We start from the raw sequence: 26,737 nt of genomic DNA on the forward strand, positions 1-26,737 counted from the left end.
TGTAGGAGAGTTTTAAATTGGATTAGGGAAATAATGAGGGCATTAGGAACTAAGGAGTGTTAATTGGAAACACCTTTGCTCTGGCAAATCCACATCGACATGTGGAGGGTACTTAAAGGTCAATTGCACAGAGTACAGGAAAGGTATGTTCCTGTTAGAAAGAAGGACAGGGATGGAAAAACAAGAGAACCTTGACTGTCCAGAGAAGTGATGAGTTTAGTCAAGAAGCAAACGGAAAAGTCCTCTTCCATCTATCATCTCCCATGTTTCTCAATACAACCACCTCTTCCACCCATCCACCTTCCCTTGCATCTGGTTTCACCTATCAGCTTGTACTCCTTCTTCTTCCACCACACTTCCTTATTCTGGCTTCTGGCCCCTTCCTATCCAGTCCTGATGAAAGCTCTTGGCCCGAAACATTGACTGTTTATTCCTGTCATTATATGCTGCTTGACTTGCTGAATTCCTAAAGCATCTTATATGTGTGTGTGTGTGTGTGTGTGTGTGTGTGTGTTGCTCTGCATTTGCAGCATCTGCAGAATCTCTTGTGTTTCCAACAGAAACTCTCGGGAGTCAGCTGAAGCAATCAGTGAACAGATCACATCCTATTCCCTAGCTTTAACTTAGCGGATTCCAAGGTGTACCAAGTGACACAACTTCAGAGGTATTTTTCTGGTTCAGACAGAGAACATTAGAACTGGCCTTATGAGCAGGAGCTACATACTTCAGCCAACACGGAGCCAAATGAATGAACCACAAACCAAGAATAAAGAAGAGTTAAGAAAAATTACATCACTGCGGAATTACATTCCTCCCCACTTGCCAGAAAGTACAAGTGGACAGTGGACTAAATCTTCCGGTCTTTCTGGAATGCCCACAATAGTTAATTCTTCTACCAATACTCACTAACTGCTTCAATAATACTAACTTAACGTTTAAGTGTACCTCAACTATTTATTCTTTCTACAGATCACACTTAATCTACCACTTAATGGCTCCTGTCTTCACTTTTGAGGCAATAAATAGTTATGAGTCTTCAAAGGTCATCAAGATAATACATGGAATATCCATTCATATCTACGTTTCAACATTGACCAACACAGTTACCTTGAAAGCTGCCCCTCCATGAAGGATAGCCTTAATGAATATTCCAAGGTCAGCTCCAGTCTCTTTTGATTTGTTTCCTTTAAGGCTGATGCCCAGGCCAGCGGAACCAGAGTCATTGAGTGGGATCTCAAAGATCAGGTGCTCCTTTCTCTCATCTGTTGGAAGGTTACAGTTTTGTTCCCCCTTCTGAAGCAAAACAAAAGCAATGGGTGACAAAGAATTAACAACCAGCTATTAACATTTCCAAATGTTTTCAAGAACAACCACCTCATTGGCTTTAATTAAGTATATGTGAAAGCACAGATTGAGTTTCATTTCCCACCATCCCTCCAATGCTCAAGGCCTACTCCAGAGTCTGAACACTTCATAGAAGCACAGAAAACCTACAGCACTATACAGGCCCTTTGGCCCCCAATGCCATGCCAAACATGTACTTACTTAGAAATTACCTAAGTTTAACTATAGCCCTCTATTTTTTTAAGCTCTATGTACCTATCCAGGAGTCTCTTTAACTCAATTTCCCTCGGGATCAATAAAGTATGTATATGTCTATGTCTAAAAGTCTCATTTTGGGTAAAACTTCACCCAAAATTAGATGTCAACACAATATTGAAAGTACTAGTCAAGGGTCACCTTTTGGATAAGATGTAAAGCTAAGGCCATATGTGCTCTCTCAGGAGAACAAAAGAATCACTCGGCATAATTCCAAGGATTTCCAGGTCAATATTTTCCCTTGACTGACATCACTGAATACTAAAAGTGAGATTCTAGTTATGATAGCATTCCTAATCCTGCAAACTTAATACGTATGTATAAACTAGCATCTTAGTTTTGTACAGTATAACACTCATTTGTCATGGACCTCAAGAAAACTGTTTAGCCCAGCAAATGTATGCTGGCCCCCCAGATAACCATAAGAATTCTGCATTAAAAATATATTTTTCTTTCAGGTGATTTTTTAAATTATGTATCTGAAGATGAAAACACTGTGGTTTCTAATGTAGTAAAGAGAATAGAACATAGAACAGTACAGCTCAGGAACAGACCCTTCAGCCTACAATGCACTGCAAACTAATTATATAATCAAATGCCCCACTAAACTACTTGCTTTTGCCTACACTATGTCCATACCCTTCCATTCTTTGCACATTCATATAACCAGCTAAGAGTCTCCTTGGAATGCTTCTATCGTATTTGCTTCCACTACCACCACAGGCAATGCATTCCAGGCACCAATATTCTTTGTGTAAAAAAATTGCCACACAAATCTCCTTATACCTGACCTCAAATGCATGCCCTCTGATATCTCACATAACAACCCCCGGGAAAAGGATACTGGCTGTCGATGTATGCCTCTCTTAATCTTATATACATCCATCAGATTTTACGTCAGCGTCCACCCTTTCAGAGAAAACAGCTCAAGTTTTTCCAACTACACATTGTAGCACATGCCCTCTAATCCAGGCAGCATCCTTGTAAACCTCTTCTGCCCCTTCTCCAAAGCCTCGACATCCTTCCTATAATGGTGTGACCAGAAGTGAATGCAATCCTCCAGATGCTGCCTAACTAGAATTTTATAATGCTGCAACATACGTTCCTGACTCTTGAATTAAATCCCTTGACTAGTAAAGGCTAGCATGCCGTAAAGCTTCTTTACCACCCTATTCAAACCGGCACTTTCAGGGAGGTATGGATTGAGACCCTAAGATCCCATTGCACATCAACACTGTTCAGGGTCTTGCCATTAGCTCAAAATGCAACACTTCACACTTGGCTGGGTCAAGCTCTATCTGCCACTTGTCTGCCCATATCTTCAGAATCAGAATCAGGTTTATTATCACAAGCATGTGTCCTGAAATGTGTTAACATAGTAGCAGCAGCAGTTCAATGAATACATAATATAGAAGAGAAAATAAATAAATGTAAATAAGTATATCAATTACAGTATATGTATATTGAATACATTAAAAATTGTGCAAAAATAGAAATAATATATATTTAAGAAGTGAGCTAGTATTTATAGGTTCAATGTCCATTCAGGAATTGGATGGCAGAGGGGAAGAAGCTGTTTCTGAATCGCTGAGTGTGTGCCTTCAGACTTCTGTACCTCCTACCTGATGTGAGAAAAGGGCATGTCCTGTGTGCTGGGGTCCTTAATAATGGACACTGCCTTTCTGAGACACTGCTCCTTAAAGATGTCCTGGGTACCTTGTAGGTTAGTACCCAAGATGGAGCTGACTAAATTTACAAACCTCTGCAACTTCTTTCGGTCCTGTGCAGTAGTTCCCCCCCCCCCACCATACAGGTTTCCCCCGCTATCCGAAGGTGAAGCATTCCTAAGAAATGGTTCATAAGCCGGAACGTCATAAAGTGAATAAGCAATTACCATGTATTAATATGGGAAAAATTTTTGAGCGTTCCCAGACCCAAACATTAACCTACAAAATCATGCCAAATAACACATAAAGCCTAAAATAACATATATTAAAAGCAGGAATGATATGATAAATACACAGCCTATATAAAGTAGAAATACTTTTCTGCAATCATTGAAGCACTGTCTAGCGCAGCAAAAATCTCATGCAAGCGCACTCGGCAGAAGTGCTCTTGGCAGAAACACTCTTTCCAGTAACCTTTAAGCTATGAAGCTGCCAAATCATACCAAATAACACATAAAAATACACAGCCTGTATAAAGTAGAAATAATGTATGTACAGTGTAGTATCACTTACGGGAATCGGGAAGACAGTGAGCACACTGATGATTAGGCTGAGTTGTTAGAGGTTGGTGTGGTGGGACACTGGGGTGTTATCTCATCGTTGTCTGTTTCCATCAGGGCAGGCAGGTCATCTTCTATGTCTGCCTGCCTCGATGTCGAAGGTCAAGGTTCGTCATCTGCTGTGGCTGATGTGGAAGGCTTGAAAAATGACAATATGCTTGACTGCTTAGCCTCGCACATTTTTTTATCATACAGTTCTTTGTAAGCACTCAAACCATCCTGCAAATATGCCCTAAACCTACGTACCCTTTCAAAATTAAAGTCGTACTTTTCTGCAATCATTGTTGTCAATTGCAGCAAAAATCTCACGCAGTTGCTTCACATTCAGTTCCTGGATGACTTCACTTTCAGTCCGTTCGCTACTGCATTCAGTTTTGATTGTTATCCTTTCCTCTTCCAATTGCATCAGCTCTTCATCTGTCAGTTCTTGGTCACGGGATGCCAAAACCTCTTCAACATCATCTTCGTCAACTTCCACAAGCCAAACTCACTTTGCCCTTACTTCATTCACCACGATCGAAACGCTTAATTACGTCTAGTTTTACGCTAAGTGTAACACCCTTACGAGCTCTTTTAGGCTTTTCCGATACCCCGTACCTTACAACTCATCTTGCTAATGGATGCTCAAAATAAATCGACATAAAGCATAGATGCTCACAGGCATGTGTTTAAGCGATGGCAGCTAGAATGCAGTTCCAGGGGAGGAGCTTGGCTGCTTGGGGCGCGTGCTGCCTTTTTTCATAACAGTGAAAACACCTTCTTTTAGCGAAAACAGGTAACTAATGTAGGTCTTTCGTAACAGTAAGGTGTCGTAAAGCAAACGTACGAGAAGTGGGGGACACCTGTACCAGACAGTGATGCAGCCTGTCAGAATACTCTCTATGGTACATCTATAAAACATTTTGAGTGTTTTTGTTGACATACCAAATCTTTTCAAACTCCTAATGTAAGTATAGTCGCTGTATCTATATCTTGCTGTATCCTTTGGCAGTCTTCTATGCTATCCACAGAACCAGCAATCTTCATATCAGCTGTAAACATACTAACTCGCCATTCCATGTTTTCATTCTGGTCATTTATCCAGGTTGCAAGCAGCAGAGGTGCCAGTATGTATCTCATTGGAATACCATTAGTCACAGACCTCATGGTCTGAGTCGAAGTTCCCCCACAGACCTCCAGCCAGAATAAGTCTCATTGAACAAGCCAGTTCACTGTGGATCCCAAGCACCTTAACCTTCTCGACAGGCCTCCCATCAGAGACCTTGTTACTGTTAGTAAAATCCATGGTCTGATTTTATTATTGCAACAATAGAAAAATAACGGATTTCAAGAAAATGTGTCCATTATGTTCAGGAATGATCACATTGAGGATAGTAAACTATCTGTGTGCTCACATGAAGTTTCAAGTCAATGTGTAACAAGATTCCTGTCTTCTTTGTGCACTTTCAATACAGACACTCACATGCCATTTGTATATCCCCCACTGATACCTCAATTGAAGTAATTTACAGATATCTATTCAGTGAAACAACATCGAGCATTCATTCAATGCGTCATCGCTTTCAATGGATAAATCTACCAGGCAAGTCGACAATAGCAAAGGAAACAATTGTTTGCACAAATGTTCAACACGCTCTCGATGGGTCACAGCAAGGCTTTTCACACTGAAGCATGGTATATAAGTCAGACTAATAAGAAGACTATCTTCAGCTCACAAAGAGAAAAAAAGATAATTCAGGCCAAAGTCACTGCATTACCAGAACAATGATAAGACTGTTCCTTTAGTGCTTCCCGCCAATTGTAGGCACAGAAGCACTATTCAAAGTACAGGAGTAAATTGGGAGTTACTGACAGTTTCATTAGTCTAATACAAAAGCTGCATGGCATCAGGGACAAAAACAGTGAATTCAAAGCTTCCTGGCTGGAAAAGAGTGAAGCTTGATTTACAGATATTAATTGCAATAATAACATTTTGAAGGTAGATCTGCTCAAAGTAGTGCTTGTGCATTTATATAGTGAAGGGCATGCAATTTAAAGCAAACTCATGTCTACATCCATTATTAAAATTCTGCACAACCATTCTTCACATATAACTGTTAAAGTGCAAATCAGGTTGTAACGCTCTTGTCCTTAAGCTTCTAACATGAATCCTACAACAGTCAGCAGCTACCTTAGGGCTACCTTTCTGAGTGCATGACAGGTGGAATGAGCATTGTCACTGCCCTGTCAACAACAACCATTTGAATTTCTATAGCATGTTTAACATAACCAATCATCCCCAGAAGCCACAGAGCAGCATTCTTAAATAAAATTTCCAAACTTCTGCATTCTCTAAGACTTGCCTCTAATGTACTTTGGTTTAAATGCAAACCTTCCCCAAGTTACAAACGCTCAACCTACAGACACTCACTACGTATAAAGAAGCTCCCCATAATAGTATTAAATTCAAAGGTCTGGTGTACATGCATATATGAATTCCTACAAATTGCAGAACTGGTTATATATATCTCTCTCTCTCTCTCCCAACTTTTAGTAAAGGTTCTTTATTATCAGTCATATGTGCTTTTGATGCCAACAACACTGTGGGGATACGGTTACCAGATAAAGTGCATTCTGTATACTTTTAAAAGACTAGCTTTATTTGTTATGCATACATCAAAACATACAATGACCAACACCCTCCAAGGGTGTGCTGGGGGCAGTTCGCAAGTGTCACTAGTCCTCCAGCGCCAACATAGCATGTCCACAACTTACTAACCAACTTACTACTCCTTGTCTTTGGTTTGTTGAAAGAAAATGGAGCACCTGGAGGGAAAACCCACATGGTCACAGAAACAACGTACAAACTCCTTAGAGACAGTGGCTTGAACCCTTTGAACTGAACCTCTATAGACCTCTGCTTCAATGTTCCTTGGACACCTCTCACAATCTACCTCTGTAATTAAGTTTCTGACCACCTGTCCAGTGGGTGCGCTGGGTTAGGGACCGACCCCACCCATCGGTGCTGTTCTCCAGTGTTTTCTCCCTGGAAGACAAGCTGAATTGCCTTCGCTTGCGAAATGAGCAACTGCTGCATACTTGTTCTTGCAGAAACGTGACTCTAGGACAACATCCCATGCACCAGCAATCTTCAGACCATGCCACTTAAGGACTTGTCCTACTATTTCTTGTGACAGTAAGTGTTATCGTAACTATATGTGCTGCATGTGATTGCATGTACAGTGTCGCGTAACTTCACCCTGGAAGAATGCTGATTCCTTTAGCTGTACACAAGTGTATGTATGATATTTTACACTTATACAAGTGTATGTATGATAATTTACACTTATACATGTGTGTATGTATATTTTACACTTATACATGTGTATGTATGATAATTTACACTTATGTGTATGTATGTATAATATTTTACACTTCTACGTGTGTATGTATGTATATTTTACACTTATACATGTGTATGTATGCATTTAACTGATTCTTTTAGAGCAACGAAATTAAATTCCGTCTGATAATATTCCAGTGGGTTGTCATGAGGCAATCAGAATCAGCAAAGGAATACTGGGAAGCAAGTGAGAAAATGGACTTGGAAGAAAGCAAGACCAGCCATCATCATACTTCAGCAGAGCAGAAATAGGGAGCTAAATAGTGGTCTCCAATTTCTTATGGTCTTGTGAGATATTTCCTTTTGTTAAAGAGGGTGTATAAATGCATATTGTTGTGCTGTGACTGAACACTCGGCAGGCATGATTAGAAATCACTAATATTTTCTGCGTTCAAATCCTACTTCACATTCAAGGGTGGAAATGTCCATGAAATAGCATAGAAATATGCACTTCAGCAGCCAAGCATTAAACTGCTTAAGCTCTCAGATAGAACATCCACCATTCACTCCTCACTATCGAACAAGTGAAGCACTGTAGAGAAACATCATTGTGCTTTCTTTAAGATGATGTGCACAGGAGAAACTAAATTCATTAATGGATACTAATGTAAGGGGTTTCTTCTTTTATGTTACTGCATAGGCTAATTAAGATGGCTTCTTTGTTATGTTATAATTAAAATGGCTTATTTGTTATGTTAACTGCTGAGAATGTTCTCTCGCTAGCAGCTTGTTTGGGTTATATTATTGATAAGAGAGCAATGAACCAATTGGGATAGATGTTATTCTTTCTAGTGTGTCTGTAAGCTATCGTATGCACGGGTTTATGGGCAGAAGGCGCAATGGGGAGAGAAAGAGTGGACGCGGTGCACCTGTAAGCTGGCTAACGGGGTCGGACCCCAAGCAGGAGTCTGAGGTCCAGGGTCTTCGACGAGGAGAGGAGACGAAGACAGACTCATGTGGAGCGTCTGGTCGACCACCGTGGTTGGACCCAGGCGGCGGGTCGAAGTGGTCAGAGGGGATTGAATGGTGTAAAGAGGATCATTACTGGAGCTCCAACCATTTGTGCACGAAGGGATTGAACTTTGATAAGTTTGGCACCTTTTATTTTCCTTTTATATTTTATCTCGATTAATTAGAGTTCCAGTAATATCTATAAATTGTAATCAAGTAATCGTTTATGGTGTTTTGTCTGTTACTTAGCGGGGTAGGATACAATCACACAGCATCCTCACAAACTTTATTACCCAGTTTGGCGGGGCCAAGGGCTGCTTTCCCGAGATAGCGAGTTGAGCGAGCCTGAGGCGTACCAGGGGGGGCTACGCTGAGAATCTGCTAAGGAGCTGAAGCAGCTCCTGTCTCAAAGATGCTTCACAGTGACCTACACAATACTTTTAGGTAATGAAGGGGGAAAAAAAATCACAACTAACGCAGGGTAGCAGCTGGTTAATATAGTGTCATAAGTTACAAACTGAGAGAAAGCAAGAAAGTTAAGTGATTTTTATTCTTCATTAGATTTTGGAGAAGGTCAAAGCAGAGTGTAAATTGGCACAAAGGGCACAATATATTTCTGGAGAAAGGAGCAACAAGGGAATGTATTTGAGGCTTTGTAGCTCTCCCACAGCTCAATTCAGTGAGTGGAGTGTGAAAAAGAGAAATTGAAAGGAAGCTGTTTTAAGGTACTTCAAAGTAGTTTAGCAATACAACATGCATTTTCTTATGACAGAGAAACGGCCACTTGCCCCGTCAAGTATATGCTGGCATTCCCATCAATCCTATTCCTCAGCTTATTCCTGGTAACCTTTTCTGCTATTGAGCACATTTACATGGAGTACTGCCACAAGAAAGCAGAATCCATCATTAAAGGACCCCCAGCATTCAGGCCTGGCTCTCTTCTCACTACTACAATTGGACAGGAGGTACAGGAATCTTAGATCCCACACCACCAGGTTCAAGAACAGTTATTATCCTACAACCGTCAGGTTCCTGGACCAACACGTATAACTTCACCACCACCACACTAAACTGATTCCACAACACAGAGACTCACTTTCAAGGACTCTACAACTCTCATCCTCAGTATTGATTTTTGATTTTCACAATTTGTCTTCTTTTGCACATTGATTGTTTGTCAGTTGTTGTTTATGTATAGTTTGTCATAAATTCTATTGTGTTTATTTTCCTGTAATTGCTTGCAAGAAAATAAACCTTAAGGCAATATATGGTAACATATACAGTTGAAGTCAGAAGTTTACATACAGCTTAGCCAAATACATTTAAACTCAGTTTTTCACAATTCCTGACATTTAATCCTAGAAAACATTCCCTGTCTTAGGTCAGTTAGGATCACTACTTTATTTTAAGAATGTGAACTGTCAGAATAATAGTAGAGAGAATGATTTATTTCAGCTTTTATTTCTTTCATCACTTTCCCAGTAGGTCAGAAGTTTACATACACTTTGTTAGTATTTGGTAGCATTGCCTTTAAATTGTTTAACTTGGGTCAAACGTTTTGGATAGCCTTCCACAAGCTTCTCACAGTAAGTTGCTGGAATGTTGTTCCATTCCTCCAGACAGAACTGGTGTAACTGAGTCAGGTTTGTAGGCCTCCTTGCTCGCACACGCTTTTTCAGTTCTGCCCCAAATTTTCTATCAGATTGATGACAGGGCTTTGTGATGGCCACTCCAAAACCTTGACTTTGTTGTCCTTAAGCAATTTTGCCACAACTTTGGAGGTGTGCTTGGGGTCATTGTCCATTTCGAAGACCCATTTGCGACCGAGCTTTAACTTCCTGGCTGATGTCTTGAGACGTTGCTTCAACATATCCACATAATTTTCCTTGATGCTATCTATTTTGTGAAGTGCACCAGTCTCTCCTGCAGCAAAACACCCCCGCAACATGATGCTGCCACCCCCATGCTTCATGGTTGGGATGGTGTTTTTCGGCTTGCAAGCTTCACCCTTTTTCCTCCAAACATAACGGTGATCATTATGGCCAAACAGTTCAATTTTTGTTCCATCAGATCAGAGAACATTTCTCCAAAAAGTAAGATCTTCGTCCTCATGTGCACTTGCAAACTGTAGTCTGGCTTTTTTATGGCGGTTTTGGAGCAGTGACTTCATCCTTGCTGAGCAGCCTTTCAGGTTATGTCGATATAGGACTCGTTTTACTGTGGATATAGATACTTGTCTACCTGTTTCCTCCAGCATCTTCACAAGGTCCTTTGCTGTTGTTCTGGGATTGATTTGCACTTTTCGCACCAAAGTACGTTCATCTCTAGGAGACAGAATGCCTCTCCTTCCTGAGCGGTATGATGGCTGCGTGGTCCCATGGTGTTTATATTTGCGTACTAATGTTTGTACAGATGAACGTGGTACCTTCAAGCATTTGGAAATTGCTCCCAAGGATGAACCAGACTTGACATCATTTTCTGACCTCAATCCGATAGAAAATTTGCGGGCAGAACTGAAAAGCACGTGCGAGCAAGGAGGCCTACAAACCTGACTCAGTTACACCAATTCTGTCTGGAGGAATGGAACAACATTCCAGCAAATTACTGTGAGAAGCTTGTGGAAGGCTACCCAAAACGTTTGACCCAAGTTAAACAACTTAAAGGCAATGCTACCAAATACTATCAAAGTGTATGTAAACTTCTGACCCACTGGGAAAGTGATGAAAGAAATAAAAGCTGAAATAAATCATTTTCTCTACTATTATTCTGACATTTCACATTCTTAAAATAAAGTAGTGATCCTAACCGACCTAAGATAGGGAACGTTTTCTAGGATTAAATGTCAGGAATTGTGAAAAACTGAGTTTAAATGTATTTGGCGAAGGTGTATGTAAACTTCTGACTTCAACTGTACATACTTCGATAACAAATTTACCTTGACTTTAACTTTGATTCACATACTCATCATCTCTAATTTTCCTGTCAATCACATACAAGTAGGGCCGACTTCTACAATAGCCAGTTACACTATCAGCACACTAGTTGATTGTATAAAACACCACACATAAAATAAGCTAACTACTGAAAAATATTTCAGGGCAATGCTTTCAATAGATACCTCTAAGATGACAATATTAAAGAAAGGTGATGAGCTCGTACCAACCTGAAACATACAGTTAAAAAAGTCATAACAAGAGAATTCAGAGAAATGCTGCAGGGCAGAGGGAGACATAGAAGAAGCGAGAAGAGGAGATAGAGATAGTGAAAGTGAGAGGGAGACAGCAGAGGGAAAGAGGAAATAGGAAAGGAGAGGGAAAGAGGGAATAGGAAAGGAGAGGAAGAGGGAGAAAGAGGGAGAGGGCGAAGGAGGGAGAGGGCGAAGGAGGGAGAGGGCGAAGGACAGAGCGGGCGAAGGACGGAGAGGGAGAAGGAGGGAGAGGGAAATGAAAAATGTTCTTTTTTCAGCAAGAAGATTAATTCAAGCCTTAGGATTGATAACAGCACTACAAGAAACTATTCAAAGGATATGGTCTTACAATCTTATGTCAGCCAACTTTGAAACTTCAAAGTCACTTATAAAAGTCAGTGCTGGCTTTTATTCCATTCTTCTTTGCTGCATTCCTTTCTAGGTTTAGGCCTGTCGCTATGCCATCTCTGATAGCGCAACGGGATGTTATGGTGCACCACCTGAACTACTGCAGGCATTCCTGGTAGTGGAGACAACCCAGGCTTCAGACTGAGGAACAAAGAAATATCAGTCCAAATCCCACCAAATGATGTGAGATTTGGAGAAAAATCAGCAGATGGTGTTATTTCAAACCCTGCTGCCCTCTCGTTGTTGGTTAAGGTTACAGGTTTAGGAGATGCTGTCAAGGAAGCCTTTTCGAGTAATTGTATGTATAGTTTTCAGTCACAGTATGCTAGCGATTAAAGGAATGAATGTCCAGGATTGTGGTTATAATACAATCATACAGGTCCTGGAACTTACAGAACATTGTCACAAATAGATATAGTCCAGAAGCAGGCCCTTCAGCCCATCAAGCCCATGCAGACCATTAACATTTACATATTTTTTCTCTTTGGAAATGTGGGAGGAAATAGGCACACCAGAATGAAAGCAATGTGGTCACAGGAAGCAATGTGCCACTCTAAAAGAGAAAGGTTGTTGAGGATCATAGTCACACAGACATGCAATGGCAGCTGTGTCACACTCCTGACTTGTGTCTAGTAGATGGTGGTAAGACTTTCAAGTGTCAGGACATAACCTGATGTCTTTCTTCATATAATAGCTCAGACAAATCAATAACTACTCAGTTGAAAGGGAATGCCAACTGTAATCCTTCCTCTCAACACATGGGTCAAGTTACCATTAGCTACTGGTCCAGTTATTGACAGCATGAAAAATAAAGCCATTTGGCATGACTTCTGTTCATATCCAATTAGGGAAGTCTGCTCAATAATCTCCCTCTGAGAATTTTTATTATTTTTTAAGTTTGATTTAAAAAAAGAGATTCCTGTATCCTGTTTGGCAGTCCATAAATGTAAAAAAATAAATCAGATTTTCATCCAACATCACTTCCCCATTCTCCCATTGTCTCATAAACTGCCTGGAAATTGCTACAGATAGAACTAATTCTAAATCAGAGACAAAAAAGTAGCGTAGATTTTTTGAGGATTATGTATTAAAAAGGCAAAACTTAATAGGTTGCTTAAAAGTTTTTGTTGGAAATAAAATCAGTTTGTTATTTAGCCCAAAGAGAGAAATGTTCCAGACACTGATTTCCAGAAAATCACAAGACTGTATTGAAATAAAACAAAATAGAATTCTGGTCACCTAAGACTTTTTATATGTAAACGAAAGCACGGAGTCTATGTCAGACAAGTCACTTTATCCTGAAAAATAAAGAAGCACACAAAAACCATACATGCTTAAAAATCAGAGATGAAGAACAAAAAGTGCTGCAGACAGTCAATAGTTCAAGCTGCATTTGTAGAAAGAAAAATAATTAATGTTCCAGGTTCTAGATCCTTCATCAGAATTGTGATGAACAGTCCTGGACCAGAGATATTAACTGCTTCTCTTTCCATAAATGCTGTCTGATTTGCTGAGTGTTTCTGGAAATTTTTGATATTATTTTGTCCTCTCTCCTTTGCTAAACAATGCTGGTGTGACCAATATGTAAATATTCTCAGCAAGCAAAGGTTAAAATAAGTCACAATGGAAACTGAACTTCTACGCCATCATTTGCGGTATTAAATCTCACCAACGTGCTGAAAATCACCAACAAAGATTCAAATGTTTTAAGCTGACAAATACTTCAACAGGTCCTCAGCGCAAAGTTTTAAACATGTGCACAGGGTAAAGAATATTTATTTACAATACATCAGTTATTTAAATAAACAGAAATAAAACTTCAAGTGGTTTGTTTAAACTCATCTATAATGCTTCCCCAGTGACAAAAGGATTTATTTAGAAGTTGGGCTTCCTCATGTGATGCTCATCAATCATCAGCTCAGCTCAAGAAAGAAGCAAGTCTGTTGTCAAGTTTTACTAAGACCCATGATCTGTGCAGACAGAAAAGGACCAGGCTTTAAAGGCAAGGGATGGTGGTTCTCCATTGTTTGCTTGGCAGGTGTTGGATGGAGCCAGTGTTATCTCAAAATGAACAACACTGACTACGCATCGGCAAAATTAAAATCTCATCCCAGGCAATGAGCATGTCACCTCACATGATGCTCTGCTGCAGTACTGAGGAAGTGTGGCAATGTCTCAGAAGCCAGCTTTCAGATGAGATTTTTCAAATCGAGGTTCTTTCCACCATTTCAGGTGGACATTCTATCTCCTCTATTTCGGAAAGAGCAGGAAAATCTCCCCAGCATCATTCCTCCACCCAACAGAACTAAAAAATCTCATCGATGTCTCACTGAAGAACAAAACCCTGCAGCTGCTGTGAAATTGAATATAGAGCAGTACAGGAACAGGCCATACAGCCCATCATACAGTTGAAGTCAGAAGTTTACAAACTTGCGGGCAGAACTGAAAAAGCGTGTGCGAGCAAGGAGGCCTACAAACCTGACTCAGTTACACCAGTTCTATCTGGAGGAATGGAACAACATTCCAGCAACTTACTGTGAGAAGTTTGTTGAAGACTACCCAAAACGTTTGACCGAAGTTAAACAATTTAAGGCAATGTTACCAAATACTAACAAAGTGTATGTAAACTTCCGACCCACTGGGAAAGTGATGAAAGAAATAAAAGCTGAAATAAATCATTCTCTCTGACATTTCACATTCTTAAGATAAAGTACTGATCCTAACTGACCTAAGGCAGGGAATGTTTTCTAGGATTAAATGTCAGAAATTATGAAAAACTGAGTTTAAATGTATTTGGCTAAGGTGTATGTAAACTTCTGACTTTATCTGTATCGGTGCCAAACACAATGCCGAATTAAACTAACCTCATTTGCCTCCACATGGTCTATATTCCACATGCCTGTCTAAATGCCATCATCCTGTCTGCTTCCACCATCACCGCTGGAAGCATGTTCCAGGCATCTACAAGTCTCTCTGTAAAAGACTTGCCTTGTATATCCCTTTAAAACTTTCCCCCTTTCACCTTAACCCTGTGCCTGCCAGCATTTGACGTTACTACCCTGGGAAAGAGACTCTGACTATTTAACCTGTCTATACTTCTCACAATTTTAGAAACCTTCATAGTCTTCCCCCAGCCTCTGATGTTCCAGAGAAAGCAAATCAAGTTTGTCCAACTTATCCTTATAGCTGATACTGTCAACGCAGGCAACATCCTGGTGAACCACTTCCAACATCTCCCAGAGCCTCCACATCCTTCCTGTAATGAGGTGAGCAGAACCGCATGTACAGCCTAATCAGTGCAAAATGACATCCTGACTTTCATATTCAGTGTCCTCACTGATGAACGCAAGCATGCCATTCACCGTCTTTGCCACTCTAGTTACTTGTGGTGCTACTTTCAGGAAACTTGCAGCCAATAACTGTGCAACAAGGAATTAATGATTCAAGTGAATGACCATTCATCTGAACTGGAAAAGAGTACGATTTAGACACATTTTAAATTGCAGGGGAGGGGAAAAGTGAAAGGATTAAAAGCAATGTTTCTGATTGGGTGGACAGATGAAACATTGAATGATGACTGGTGGTGTTGGCTGAGAGAGGTCAGTGAGGGCCTGCTAACCCCATCTGATCTATTTGGAGGAGATGTAAATAGGAGGTTAATGAGGAGAGAGAGGAAGGAAACCTGGAACAAAAAAACACTGCAAACACTCAGCAGGGGTGGCGGCGTCTGTGAAGAGAGAGAAAAACTGAGTGAACATTGAAGTTTTAAACACAAAATGCTTCAGGAACCCAGCAGGCCAGGCAGCATCAATGGAAAAGATGTTTCAGGCCGAGACCCTTCATCAGGACTGGAAAAAAAAGATGAGAAGTCAGAATAAGAAGGTTGGGGGAAGAGAGAAAGGAGTATAAGGTGATAGGTGATAGGTGAAACCAAGAGAGGGAGAGGGGTGAAGTAAAGAAATGGGAAGCTAATTTCTGAAAGAGATTAAGGGCTGGAGAAGGGGGAATCTGAAAGGAGAGAATAGAAGGCCATGGAAGAAAGGAAAGGGGGAGGAGCACCAGAGGGAGGTAATGGATGGGTAAGAAGATAAGCTGAGAGAGGGAAATGGGAATGGAGAATAGTGAAGGAGAGGAGATAGGGCAATTACGTGAAGTTTAAGAAATCGATGTTCATGCCATCAGATTGGAGGCTATCCAGATGGAATATAAGGTGTTGCTCTTCCAACCTGAGCATGGCCTCATTGTGGCAGTAGAGGAGGACATGAACTGACATGTTGAGCTGGGAATGGGAAGTAGAATTGAAATGGATGGCCACCGGGAGATCCTGCTTTTCCTGGCAGACTGACTGTAGATGCTTGGCAAAGCAGTCTCCCAATCTACGTTGGGTCACTGATATACAGGAGGCCACACCAGGAATACAGGATGCAGTGGATGACCCCAACAGACTCACAGGTGCCTCACCTGGAAGGACTGTTTGGGGCCCTGAATGGTAGTGAGGGAGAGGGTGCAGGATTGTTTTGCTTGCAAGGAGGGAGATCAGTAGGGAGAAAACAAATGGACAAGGGAGTCACATAGGGAGTGATCCCTGTGGAGAGTGGAAAATGGGGGGGAAAGATGTGTTTGGCGGTGGGATCCCGTTGAAGATGGCAGAAGTTACAGAGAATTATGTGCTGGATGCAGAGGCTGATGGGGTGGTAGGTGAGGACAAGGGGAACCCTATCCCTGATGGGGTAGCGGGTGGCTAGATTGAGGACAACATGTACAAAATGGAAGAGATGTGGTTGAAGGCACCGTTGATGGTGGAAAAAGGTAAGCCCCTTTCTTTGAGTTCTTCTAGCATTTTAACTGTCTTCCAACATCGGCAGATTTTCTCTTGTTTGTGAACATTGAAGTTTAAAGGCCGGTTAATTGTTGAATTTGATGTTGAGTCCCAAATTCTAAAACATTTCTAGTCAGAAAATACAGATTCTCAAGCTTACATTGGATTTCACTGGAAAGTGCAAATGGACAATTACAAGAGGTCAGAGTGGAATGAAGAATTGAAATGGTAGGCGTTCAAAGGCTCAAGGTCACCCCCATAGACCTTGCTGCAGGCAGTTGTCGCTCTTGTTTGTGTATTTCAAAACAGGACCTCTTTCAAAGGTACATCATTGGCTGATAAGTGCTTTGGGATGTCGGAAGAAAGTTATTAAGTTCCTTCTTTCTTTTTTAATAGCCTCCATTGTCAATTTATGCACCCTTGTCTTGCAATACCTCAAGAAAACTTTGTCACAACTTGTGAGAAGATGGAGGCGGAATCCACAACTCACACTACGATGCTTCACAACCTTGATAGCACTTAATTTTCAAAATGTTATTTTCTTGCTTTACCGTTTAAGGAACAGAGCAATAAAATTAATCACAGTACTTGATGTAATTTTAAAATCCATATAAAGTCACGCTTTTGATTAAAGACCTAAAGAAGGCACAATTTGTGGAAATTGTTTAGACTTTATGCATCAATTTAAATAGATAAGTTTACTTTAAATTTGTACTCCAAGAGGCACTGAAAATGTTATTTGTAAGACTTACAAGGATCTGAGACAGCTGATACTGACGAACAGATTGTTTTTGTCATTCACAGTTGTCTGAACTAGTTGAAAGGTATCCGGCATTAAAAGAATTTTTTTTTTAAAAAATGCTGTCAGTCTCCTTGGGGAGCAAGGCAGGAAGCTGCGTTTGTGTAACACATCGGGACCTTTTGGTACCTGCACATTGCCCTTGACTGCATCCCTGTCAAAATATCTTAAGAGCTGCCTGGCCCTGTCTGACTGTTGCTAGCTGATAAGAAACCAGAAGTCTCCAGAGTCCCATTTCCAGCCAGGAATTGGAAGCGGTCTCCCAGAGATCAAGAATTCAACAAAGGAAATCAGTCAATTATATTCTGCTTCCATCACTTCTGGCATAACACACAGGGGTTACGCACCACTGGTGACTGTTGGAGACATGCCATGGCCTCTGTTGTCTACCAGCAAGAGGGGTGGAGTCACAGTTCAAGGGTCACCTCTCAACCTTGCTTGCACAGCGGGCCAACCCACTGGCAACTTTTCAATGGTTATTTTTGTCTCTGTCCAACTTCAAACGGCTCAACTGTGACTTTACGTCTTCACATACTGTGACACTCTTTCAGGATCAGAGAGAACCATTGCCTACCATCATAAGGGTACAACAACTTCCTTCAAGTCATTAAGAACAGGCACATTTGGTCTACAAATAATCTATTTGGGCCATGGGGAGACACTTGTCCTTCAAACCACAGAATGGAAGGAGTCATCAAAATAAAAGGATATAACTTCACACTTCTTTACCTCAGAAAGTAAGCAGAGTTTTACAATTACACAGAATATCTGTGAGTAGAACATCAAATTGTACTCTGATCAACAGTTCCAGAGTGAATTTTTAATTGTACTAAGCCAATCTGAACCAAGAGCTATCATGAGGTTAAAAACTAAAGAATTCAATCCAATATAGTTCAAATTTTAGAGTGATATGGATATACCACACAGAAACAGGTCCTTTGGCCCAACTTGTCCATGCTGACCAAGATGCCGATCTGAGATGGTCCCATTCAGCTTTGTTTGCCCAATATCCCTCTGAACTTCTCCTATCCGTGTGCTTTAAACTTTGCAATCGCTTCTTTCTTTACCAACACATTTGTCAGTGCATTTTATATGCCCATCGCCCTCTGTATGAAAAAGCTCCCCCCCCCCACCAGATGTCTTTTAAATCTTTTCCCTCTCACCTTAAATCTATGTCCTCTAGTCTGAGACTTCACTTAGTTGTGGATTGGTATTTTTACTGCCATCCACAATGGAAGCTGAAATGTATAACGTAAACATAAGCTCATCCAAAAGTCTGCTGGCCCTAAAATCACTTCCCACCCATTTGTACCCTCATTGATCCGCATTGACTTTGTCTGGTATGCAAATTCAAATGTGCATGAACCTAAGAAGTTGCAGAGAGTTGTGAACTCATCCTAATATATCATCGGCACATTTCTCCCTATCATTAGTATTCACAAGACAGCATCATACATCAACAAAGATTCTCACCATATAATCCATGTAATCTTTTCACAGCTACCATCGAGCAGAAGGTACAGAAGCCTGAAGTCACATAGCACCACATTCAAAGAACAGCTACTTCCCTTCAACCATTGCATTCTTGAACCAACCGGCACAACGTTAATCACTACCTCAGTATAAAACCACGACACTTGTGCATTACAATGGACTTCGTTTTTTTTCTTGTTTTAATTTGTGTTCTTTCTTGTACAACTTTGTATAACTTATGTTTGATTTGTGTTTTTCTTCTGAATGTTGTCTCTGATGCTATGCGCCTGTGACGCTGCTGCAAGTTTTTCATTGCATCTGTGCCTACATGGACGTACACACGACAATAAACTCAACTCTGACTTCTCAATTTTATAATCCTCACCTTTGTTTCTAAATCCCTTCCTCCCCTTGCCCTCCTTTGTCTATGCCACATCCTGCAGCATGACAAGCTTCCAAATTCTGCATGCTTTTCCCAATTGATCAGCTGTCCATTCCTGACTTTTGTTTACCCGTACGATAATCATCTCAGTTAACAAGTTGCAATACATGCCTGCATTGACTTGTTGTCCCTGTCACTTTCTGAATAATTTTAACCTAAACAGATTTTGAGCTGACTAGAATTATCTTTGAGTTCCAGAAAAGCTGTAAGCAACTTTAAAGAAAATCTGAGGAATTTAAACAACTTTTGACCATTTCTCTGTCTTGCATATCATTAGTCACTAGTGATAAATGTTATCTGACTGGGCAATGAGAAAATGGAGGTTAAGAATCTCTGATAATCAAAAATGTTCAAACTAATTTATCAATCCTGATCCTAACTTCTCCAAAGGAAACTGGACAGATTTGGATTCTTGGCCTGATTCTCTGCAATCATCTTATTGTTTACAAACACCCATGTTATTTGGCAGTGTACCTTTCCAAACAATCAAGACAGAAAGAGAAATATCAAATAAGCAATGACTCTTCACGTGAACAATCCCTAAGCAACATGGTTTATTACACTCTCCAATTTAATTTCCTCAGCGATTGCTGCACTAATCACCACCTGGTTAGAATTATTTTCAGAGCAGAGATCTAACCTCACACTTTATATTGCATGTATGAACACAGACTCAAATGGACTGCTGCAAATGATCTTGAGCGTCAAATATTTACTTATCGGAATTGTCCTTTTCAGGCTTGGTACCTGTTCTCTCAGTGGCCACTTTATTTGGCACAGCTGTACGCCTACTCATTAATGCAAATATGTAACAGTCAATCATGTGGCAGCAACTCAATGCATAAAAGCATGCAGACCTGGTCAAGAGATTCAGTTGCTGTTCAGACCAAATAGCGGAATGTGGAAGAAAACTGATCTAAGTGACTTAAATCGTACAATGGTTGTTGGTGCTAAATGGGGTGGTTTGAGTATCTCAGAAACTGCTGATCTCCTGGGATTTTCATGCACAACCGTCTCTAGAATTTACAGAGGAGGCTGCGAAAAAAAATAAAACATCTGGTGAATGGCAGTTCTGTGGGAAAGAACACCTTTTTTATGAGAGGTCAATGTGTAACCTGTAACCACCACACTTCCTTACTAGTCAAGAAGGCAGAGCAGTGTCTACACGTTCTGAGGAGATTGAGGCACGCAAGACTCTCTGTTCCTATTTTAATAATTTTCTACAGAAACACCATCAAGGGTGTTCTGCCTGGCTTCTTCATTGTGTGGTGCGGAAATTGCAAGGCATCGGACTGCAAGACCCTATAGAGGATAGTAGAAAGTGTGGAGAGGATCACCAGGGTATCTTTCCTCCCTATTTATGACAATTATCAGGAGTGCTCTATACGAAGAACCTGAAGTATTGTTGAGGATCCCTACCACCTACCCAACAATTTCTTTGACCTACTAGCATCAGGAAGGAGGTACAGGAACACCAGGACGAGGACAGCCAGACTGGGTAACAGCTTCTTCCCTCAGGCTGTGAGACAAATGATTACCCTGCCACCACCAAGGTCTCATCACTAGAACAGCAAGATGTTTCTGTTCGCTGCACAATTTAATGCTTGCTGTTTACTTGTGCGGTCCACTACATGCATTTTGACTTATATTTTATTAACTTATTTGTAGTAATATTTTGTTTTATGTGCTGTGTGTGATATATATATATATATTTTGAGAGTGCACCGTGGTTCGGAGGAACGATCCTTCGTTTGGTTGTTTGTATGTATAGTCAGATGTCAATAAACTTGGAACTTGAACTTGAGAATGGCCAGACTGGTTCAAGCTGACAGTAACTCAAATAACCACGCGTTACAACAGTGATGTGCAGAACAGCATCTCTGAATGCACAACATGTCATGCCTTAAACAGGTGGACTACAATAGCAGAAAACCATGAACATACACTTGGTGGCCACTTTATTAGATGCAGGAGGTACCTAATAAAGTGACCACACAGTGTATATCCAGGCAGTTCCAGTTAAGAGTTTTAAATTTCATAAACTGAATTATTTCTACGGTCTTGAGAGTAATTATGGTGAGCCCAATATTAGTGTCAGCATTTCAGCCCGAGCCATGAGTTTCAAGTCCCATTCCAAGAATGTGTGAGCAAGACTAGTCCTGAGGCAGTCCAGCCAGAAAAGCAGGTTGAGCCAGAGAAGGCCAATCTCTCCTCTTAGATAAATATAGTGGATCCTATGCCATCTCCTGTACATAAGAGTAAAAGGACTTAAGAGTCATACTGCTCAGAAACAGGCCTTCAGCCCACAGAATTTGCACCAATCATCAAACATTTGCACTAATCCTACATCAATCCCAGTTTTATTCCCCACACTCACATTATCTTCCCCTGCTGCTCACCTATAAATTAGGATCAATTTACAGCAGTCAGTTATCCTACCAACCCCACAGGTCTTTGGGAGGAGAGAGGGAACCAGAGCACCCAGAGGAAACCCACATAGTTACAGGGAAAACATGCAAACTCCACGCAGACAGCAGTCAGGTTGAGACAAAATCCAGATCACTGAGCTGAGAGGTAGAGGCTTTACTCGGACCACCACTTGCTGATCATTCTCCCTCAACTATCATCATCAAGATATCAAATTATCTAGTTACTACCACAGTCTTTTTGTGGGGATTTTGCTATGTGAAAAAACAGCTGCCGTAGTTCCTGTATTACAAGAGGGACTTCAATTCAAGGACACTCCAGTCGCTGTAAAGCTTTTGGAATACCTTGAATTTGTGAAAAGTGCCATAAAGACAGGCTTTTCTCACAATCTCTTTTCCCCACAATGAATTTAGTCTCAGTGTATTTAGTCTTTTAATCTTCAAGCCTTATTTAAAGTAGACAGACATCCTGCTCCATTTTTAAAAGTGTTGAGTGACCCAGCATAAAGTGGTTTAATCAGCAGCCTGTTCAATCTCCCTATTACTTATGCGGTGAAAATAAAATTACTTCTAAATCCAGATTGAAAATTGGGGAATAAGAGTTCAAATGCAAGGAGGATTCATACCCCAAAGGATTCTGCGATTACAACAACTGTTAGCATATTTGAATCTAATGCTCTGAAGACAATATTTGCTTATCAGTCATTGACATCACACAGTACTGTAGGGCTTGCAATCCTTCAGAATAATTCAGCAATCCATTTTCTCAATACATTTCAAGTTATGCGAACAGTGATGAATTACATCAGTTAATTCAAACTTTGGAAATAAATTTTTGCCTTATTCCAAAGGATTAAATGAGGAGAAAATCAATAAAATTAGGGTAACACATTCCCATTTGGGCCTTACTTCATCCAAATGTTTTTCCCTTGAGATAAAAAGTTGCAGATGCTAGACATATGAAACCAAGAGTAAAAGACAGTGGTGGGAACAGAACAATTTGGTCAGTAACCGGGGAAAACAGGAGCCCTTCTTCAGACTGGAATTAAGAGGAAGTCCTAGAAAAGAAGAATTGTAGATGTACAGAAGTAAATCCAGTGACCTGGATGGGGAGAGGTGCAAAATTATAAAGATAAAGGAAAGTAGAAGACAGGAGCCTGAAGACACACACTCGCTGTTTTAGGAACAGCTTCTTTCCCATTTCGGAATGGACAATGAATCCATAAACTCTAACTCCTATTTTTTCTTTCTTTTTTTCCCACTACTTATTTATGTATACAAATAATATATATATTTTGTGTATGTGCGCGTGCGTCCATGCGTGTGCGCGCGGGTGTATATATACACACACACATATTTCTTATTGTAATTTATAGCTTTTATTATCTTGCTGCAAAACAACATGTTTCATGACCTATGCCAGTGATATTAAACCTGATTCTGATTTAGCTCGAAGGGTGGAACAATGTACTTGATTCAGTCGAGTAAAAGTCAGAAGCATAAGAACATTAAAGGAACACAAGGGCATAATTAGTTACGGAAGCGAGAATCATGTTGAGATTGAAGAGGAAGCTTGGGAGCCCCAAGGATTAGGGAAAAAACTGAATGATACAGCCAAGGTTACAAGTTAGCTACAGCATTTGCTCAGATTGGAGGGTTTCAGATTGCCAAAAAGAAAGACAATTTATTATTCCTGAAGCTGCCACTTCAATGCTACAAAATACTAAGCCAAGGAGGACATCAAGTGACAAATCACAAGTAACTAAGGACCAGACAGAGAATAAAACAGAGTATACTAATGCCCTCTGCTAATGCAGCAGACTGCCCTGCAATCAGTTTATTCAGAATCCTCTGAAATCAAGAGAACTAGCATTGACACTTCTGTGTAGCCTACACCAATTGTTAACTGCATTTCAACCTGTATCCCAAAGGTTACATTTCTCAACTGCTTCAAAAGTATTTTAAAAACTCATGGCTCAGCACCTATATGTGAAGATCAAAGGAATTTTTAGGAAATATCTATAGTGTGTTCGCACATACACAAAATTCCCGCCAGCATTTATCATCTGCGTTACCCAGAGTGCTGAAAATACATGAAATACAGCCAGACAGGAAAAAGGAAGGATTGCTTCAACTGTAAACATTTTTTTCCTCTTCAACCTGTTGACCATTGTATAAACAAGAGTTTCAAGTCAGGAATCTGCTTCCAATTCCAGTGTGTGGCAAAGATAAGCACAGTATATGTCCTCTGGTGGAAAAACACACAAACGACTTGCAGTTGCTGCTCCTTTAACACCTATGGAACCTGCAGAGAATGGTAAACACAGTCCAGTCCATCACAGGCTTGTCAGTCCCTTCCATTCAGGCCATCATCACTGGGTGTAGCTTCAAGAATGCTAGTTGTACCATCAATTATGTCTGCCACCCTGGCCATTCCCTTCTGGGAGAGCATATAGGAGCTCGAAAACCCAGATGTCCAAACTTATGAACAACTTCCTCCCCATTGCTATCAGATTCCTGAACCAATCATCTCAATCACCCCACTTCTCAGTGGTGTTGCCATGTTCTTAGAAACATAGAAAACCTACATCACAATACAGGCCCTTTGGCCCACAATGCTATACCGAACATGTCCTTACTTTAGAAATTACCTAGGGTCACCCACAGCCCTCTATTTTTCTAAGCTCCATGTACCTAACCAGGAGTTTCTTAAAAGACCCTATCATATCCACCTTCGCCACCGTTGCCAGCAGCCCATTCCACACACTCACCACTCTCTGCGTTAAAAACTTATCCCTGACATCTCCTCTGTGCCTACTTCCAAGCACCTTAAAACTGTGCCCTCTCGTGTTAGCCATTTTAGCCCTGGGAAAAAGCCTCTGACTATCCACACGATCAATGCCTCATTCTTAAGCCCTTATTACCACCTTTCTCCGTTATTTTATTATTGTCATTTTTTCATGACAACCTTTCTGCTGTTTTGCATTCATCATATATTTATTATTGTATTTTTATTTATTATTGCCATGGATACTGTGTACTCCGTGAGCTACATGCGGACAAGGGATTGCATTGCACTTTGGTGTTTATGATGATAGACAAATCTAATCCAGTTGATTGAAGAATGTTTCATTCTTTGTTCTGTCTGTGTATTTTCTCCCAAGAAGTTTTAGTTTGTAGTACTGCACGCTAAGCTATAAAAATAGATCTTAGTGTGACTGAAGGCATTATCAGAAAGATCAGGATAAAAGAGAAAAGTAAAGCACTGGAGTTTAAGAAGGAATCTTAAGGAGTTGGTGGAAAGGCTGCAGAACTCTCTTCCCATAGATAAAGTGATGCATGAAGCAAAATAAAAGAGCTGTATTTATTTAGCATCTCCCACATCCTCGTGATGTCCTAAAATGGGAAGTTGTAAGGAGACAAAACTGGGAGCTGTTATAATAAGGACAGAGACTGGTTTTGTGGAACAAAAAAACAAAATGATGGAAGAAATCAGCAGGTCATGCAGCATCTGTTGAGGCAAAAAGGTGAAAGTTGACGTCTAAAGTCAAAAGCCAGCATCAGGACCTACAGTCTCTTTGAGGCTGCTTTGATAGCTGAGAAGAGGTTGTCAAGCAGCAGCTCAGGTTCAGTGAACCACAAAGTTGACTGCAGAGCACTGTTTTTATCAGTGATGTGCTGGTAAAAATTCAGTTCTTCCTGCAATGTAGCATAATGATACCTTTCAAGTATAATAGCACCAATCCAGAAAGTCAGCCGGCCACATCTGGTCATGAACCAAGTTTGAGCCAATGAAATCCTTTCTCTTTCAGATACGTTACACATTGACATTCCTTAAATTCAAAAGTTACTAAATAAAATTTCTCCACGTGCTTCCAAGTCGGGACACTTGCAGTTGATTTGATGATAAAGTCCCAGTGATAACTGGGAACCCAATTTAGTTACATTCCCTTTAAATGATCAACAGTTGTCCCTCTTTACATCTCTGGCTTTTACAACCCCCCACCTCACCCACTGACCCTGATCCTGTTCGTCCCAGCAATGTCCCACCAAGCACCTTGCCATTACACAACCACTGACATTCTATTATGATCAATGAGGCCCTGATTCAATGCAACTAACTTTACCTTCCACAGTCAATGTTATTTCTAGTGGCTGAAGAGGATGCTGTCCAAGTTGCATGCCATCTTGGTCAATGTCTCCCATCCACTACATAATGTACTGGTTGGGCACAGGAGTACATTCAGCCAGAGACTCATTCCACTGAGATGCAACACAAAGTGTCATAGGAAGTCATTCCTGCCTGTGGCCATCAAACTTTACAACTCCTCCCTTGGAGGGTCAGACACTCTGAGCCAATGGGCTGGTCCTGGACTTATTTCCTGGCATAATTTACATATTACTATTTAACTATTTATGGTTTTATTACTATTTATTATTTATGGTGCAACTGTAACAAAAATCCAATTTCCCCCGGGATCAATAAAGTATGTCTATGACTATGACTATGACTATGCAGTGTTGGTTGGTAGCAAGAGGCACACCTAAAGGTGATTGGCAAAAGACCCAAAGAATGCGTGAGGAAAATACACCTTACATAGTGGGCCAAACTGAAATGTACCGATTAAATGGTCAGTTGAAATATATACAATAGGAGGTTTCAAACAAGAATTCAAACAATTCTTGAAGGGAGGTGGCAGTGAAAACCACTGTATAGGTCTATCAAAGATCTGGCACTGTCATGAATAGCCTTCTTCTGTGCTCTAACATTTCATTGTTTCTAACAGTACTTCAGTTAGTTTTGAAACACCCCGAGGTTGTGAATGCTCTTAATCTCCAAAGGCAAAGTTTCTCACAGCCTGTCTTGAACTCACAAAAAATTTATCAAAATTCTGGAATAACTATCTAATCCATTATACATCCTTGATAAATTGGACTTGTGGGATCACATTTTAGAACTTCCA

General features: G+C 40.6%; 1 protein-coding gene across 9 annotated transcripts in view; it reads right to left on the reverse strand.

Moving 5' to 3' along the window:
• The window catches only part of LOC140199358 (partitioning defective 3 homolog B-like), a 1,206,993-nt gene that overhangs the window by 580,058 nt on the left and 600,198 nt on the right, over positions 1-26,737 (reverse strand). For all 9 annotated transcript variants that reach the window (XM_072261292.1, XM_072261291.1, XM_072261294.1 and 6 more), the window contains exon 11: positions 1,108-1,293. In XM_072261292.1, the coding sequence (XP_072117393.1) occupies positions 1,108-1,293 (186 nt within the window). The remainder of the gene's footprint in view (positions 1-1,107; positions 1,294-26,737) is intronic.

The sequence above is a fragment of the Mobula birostris genome, chromosome 6 (genome assembly GCF_030028105.1).
Source record: "Mobula birostris isolate sMobBir1 chromosome 6, sMobBir1.hap1, whole genome shotgun sequence".
Taxonomy (NCBI): Eukaryota; Metazoa; Chordata; class Chondrichthyes; order Myliobatiformes; family Myliobatidae; genus Mobula; species Mobula birostris.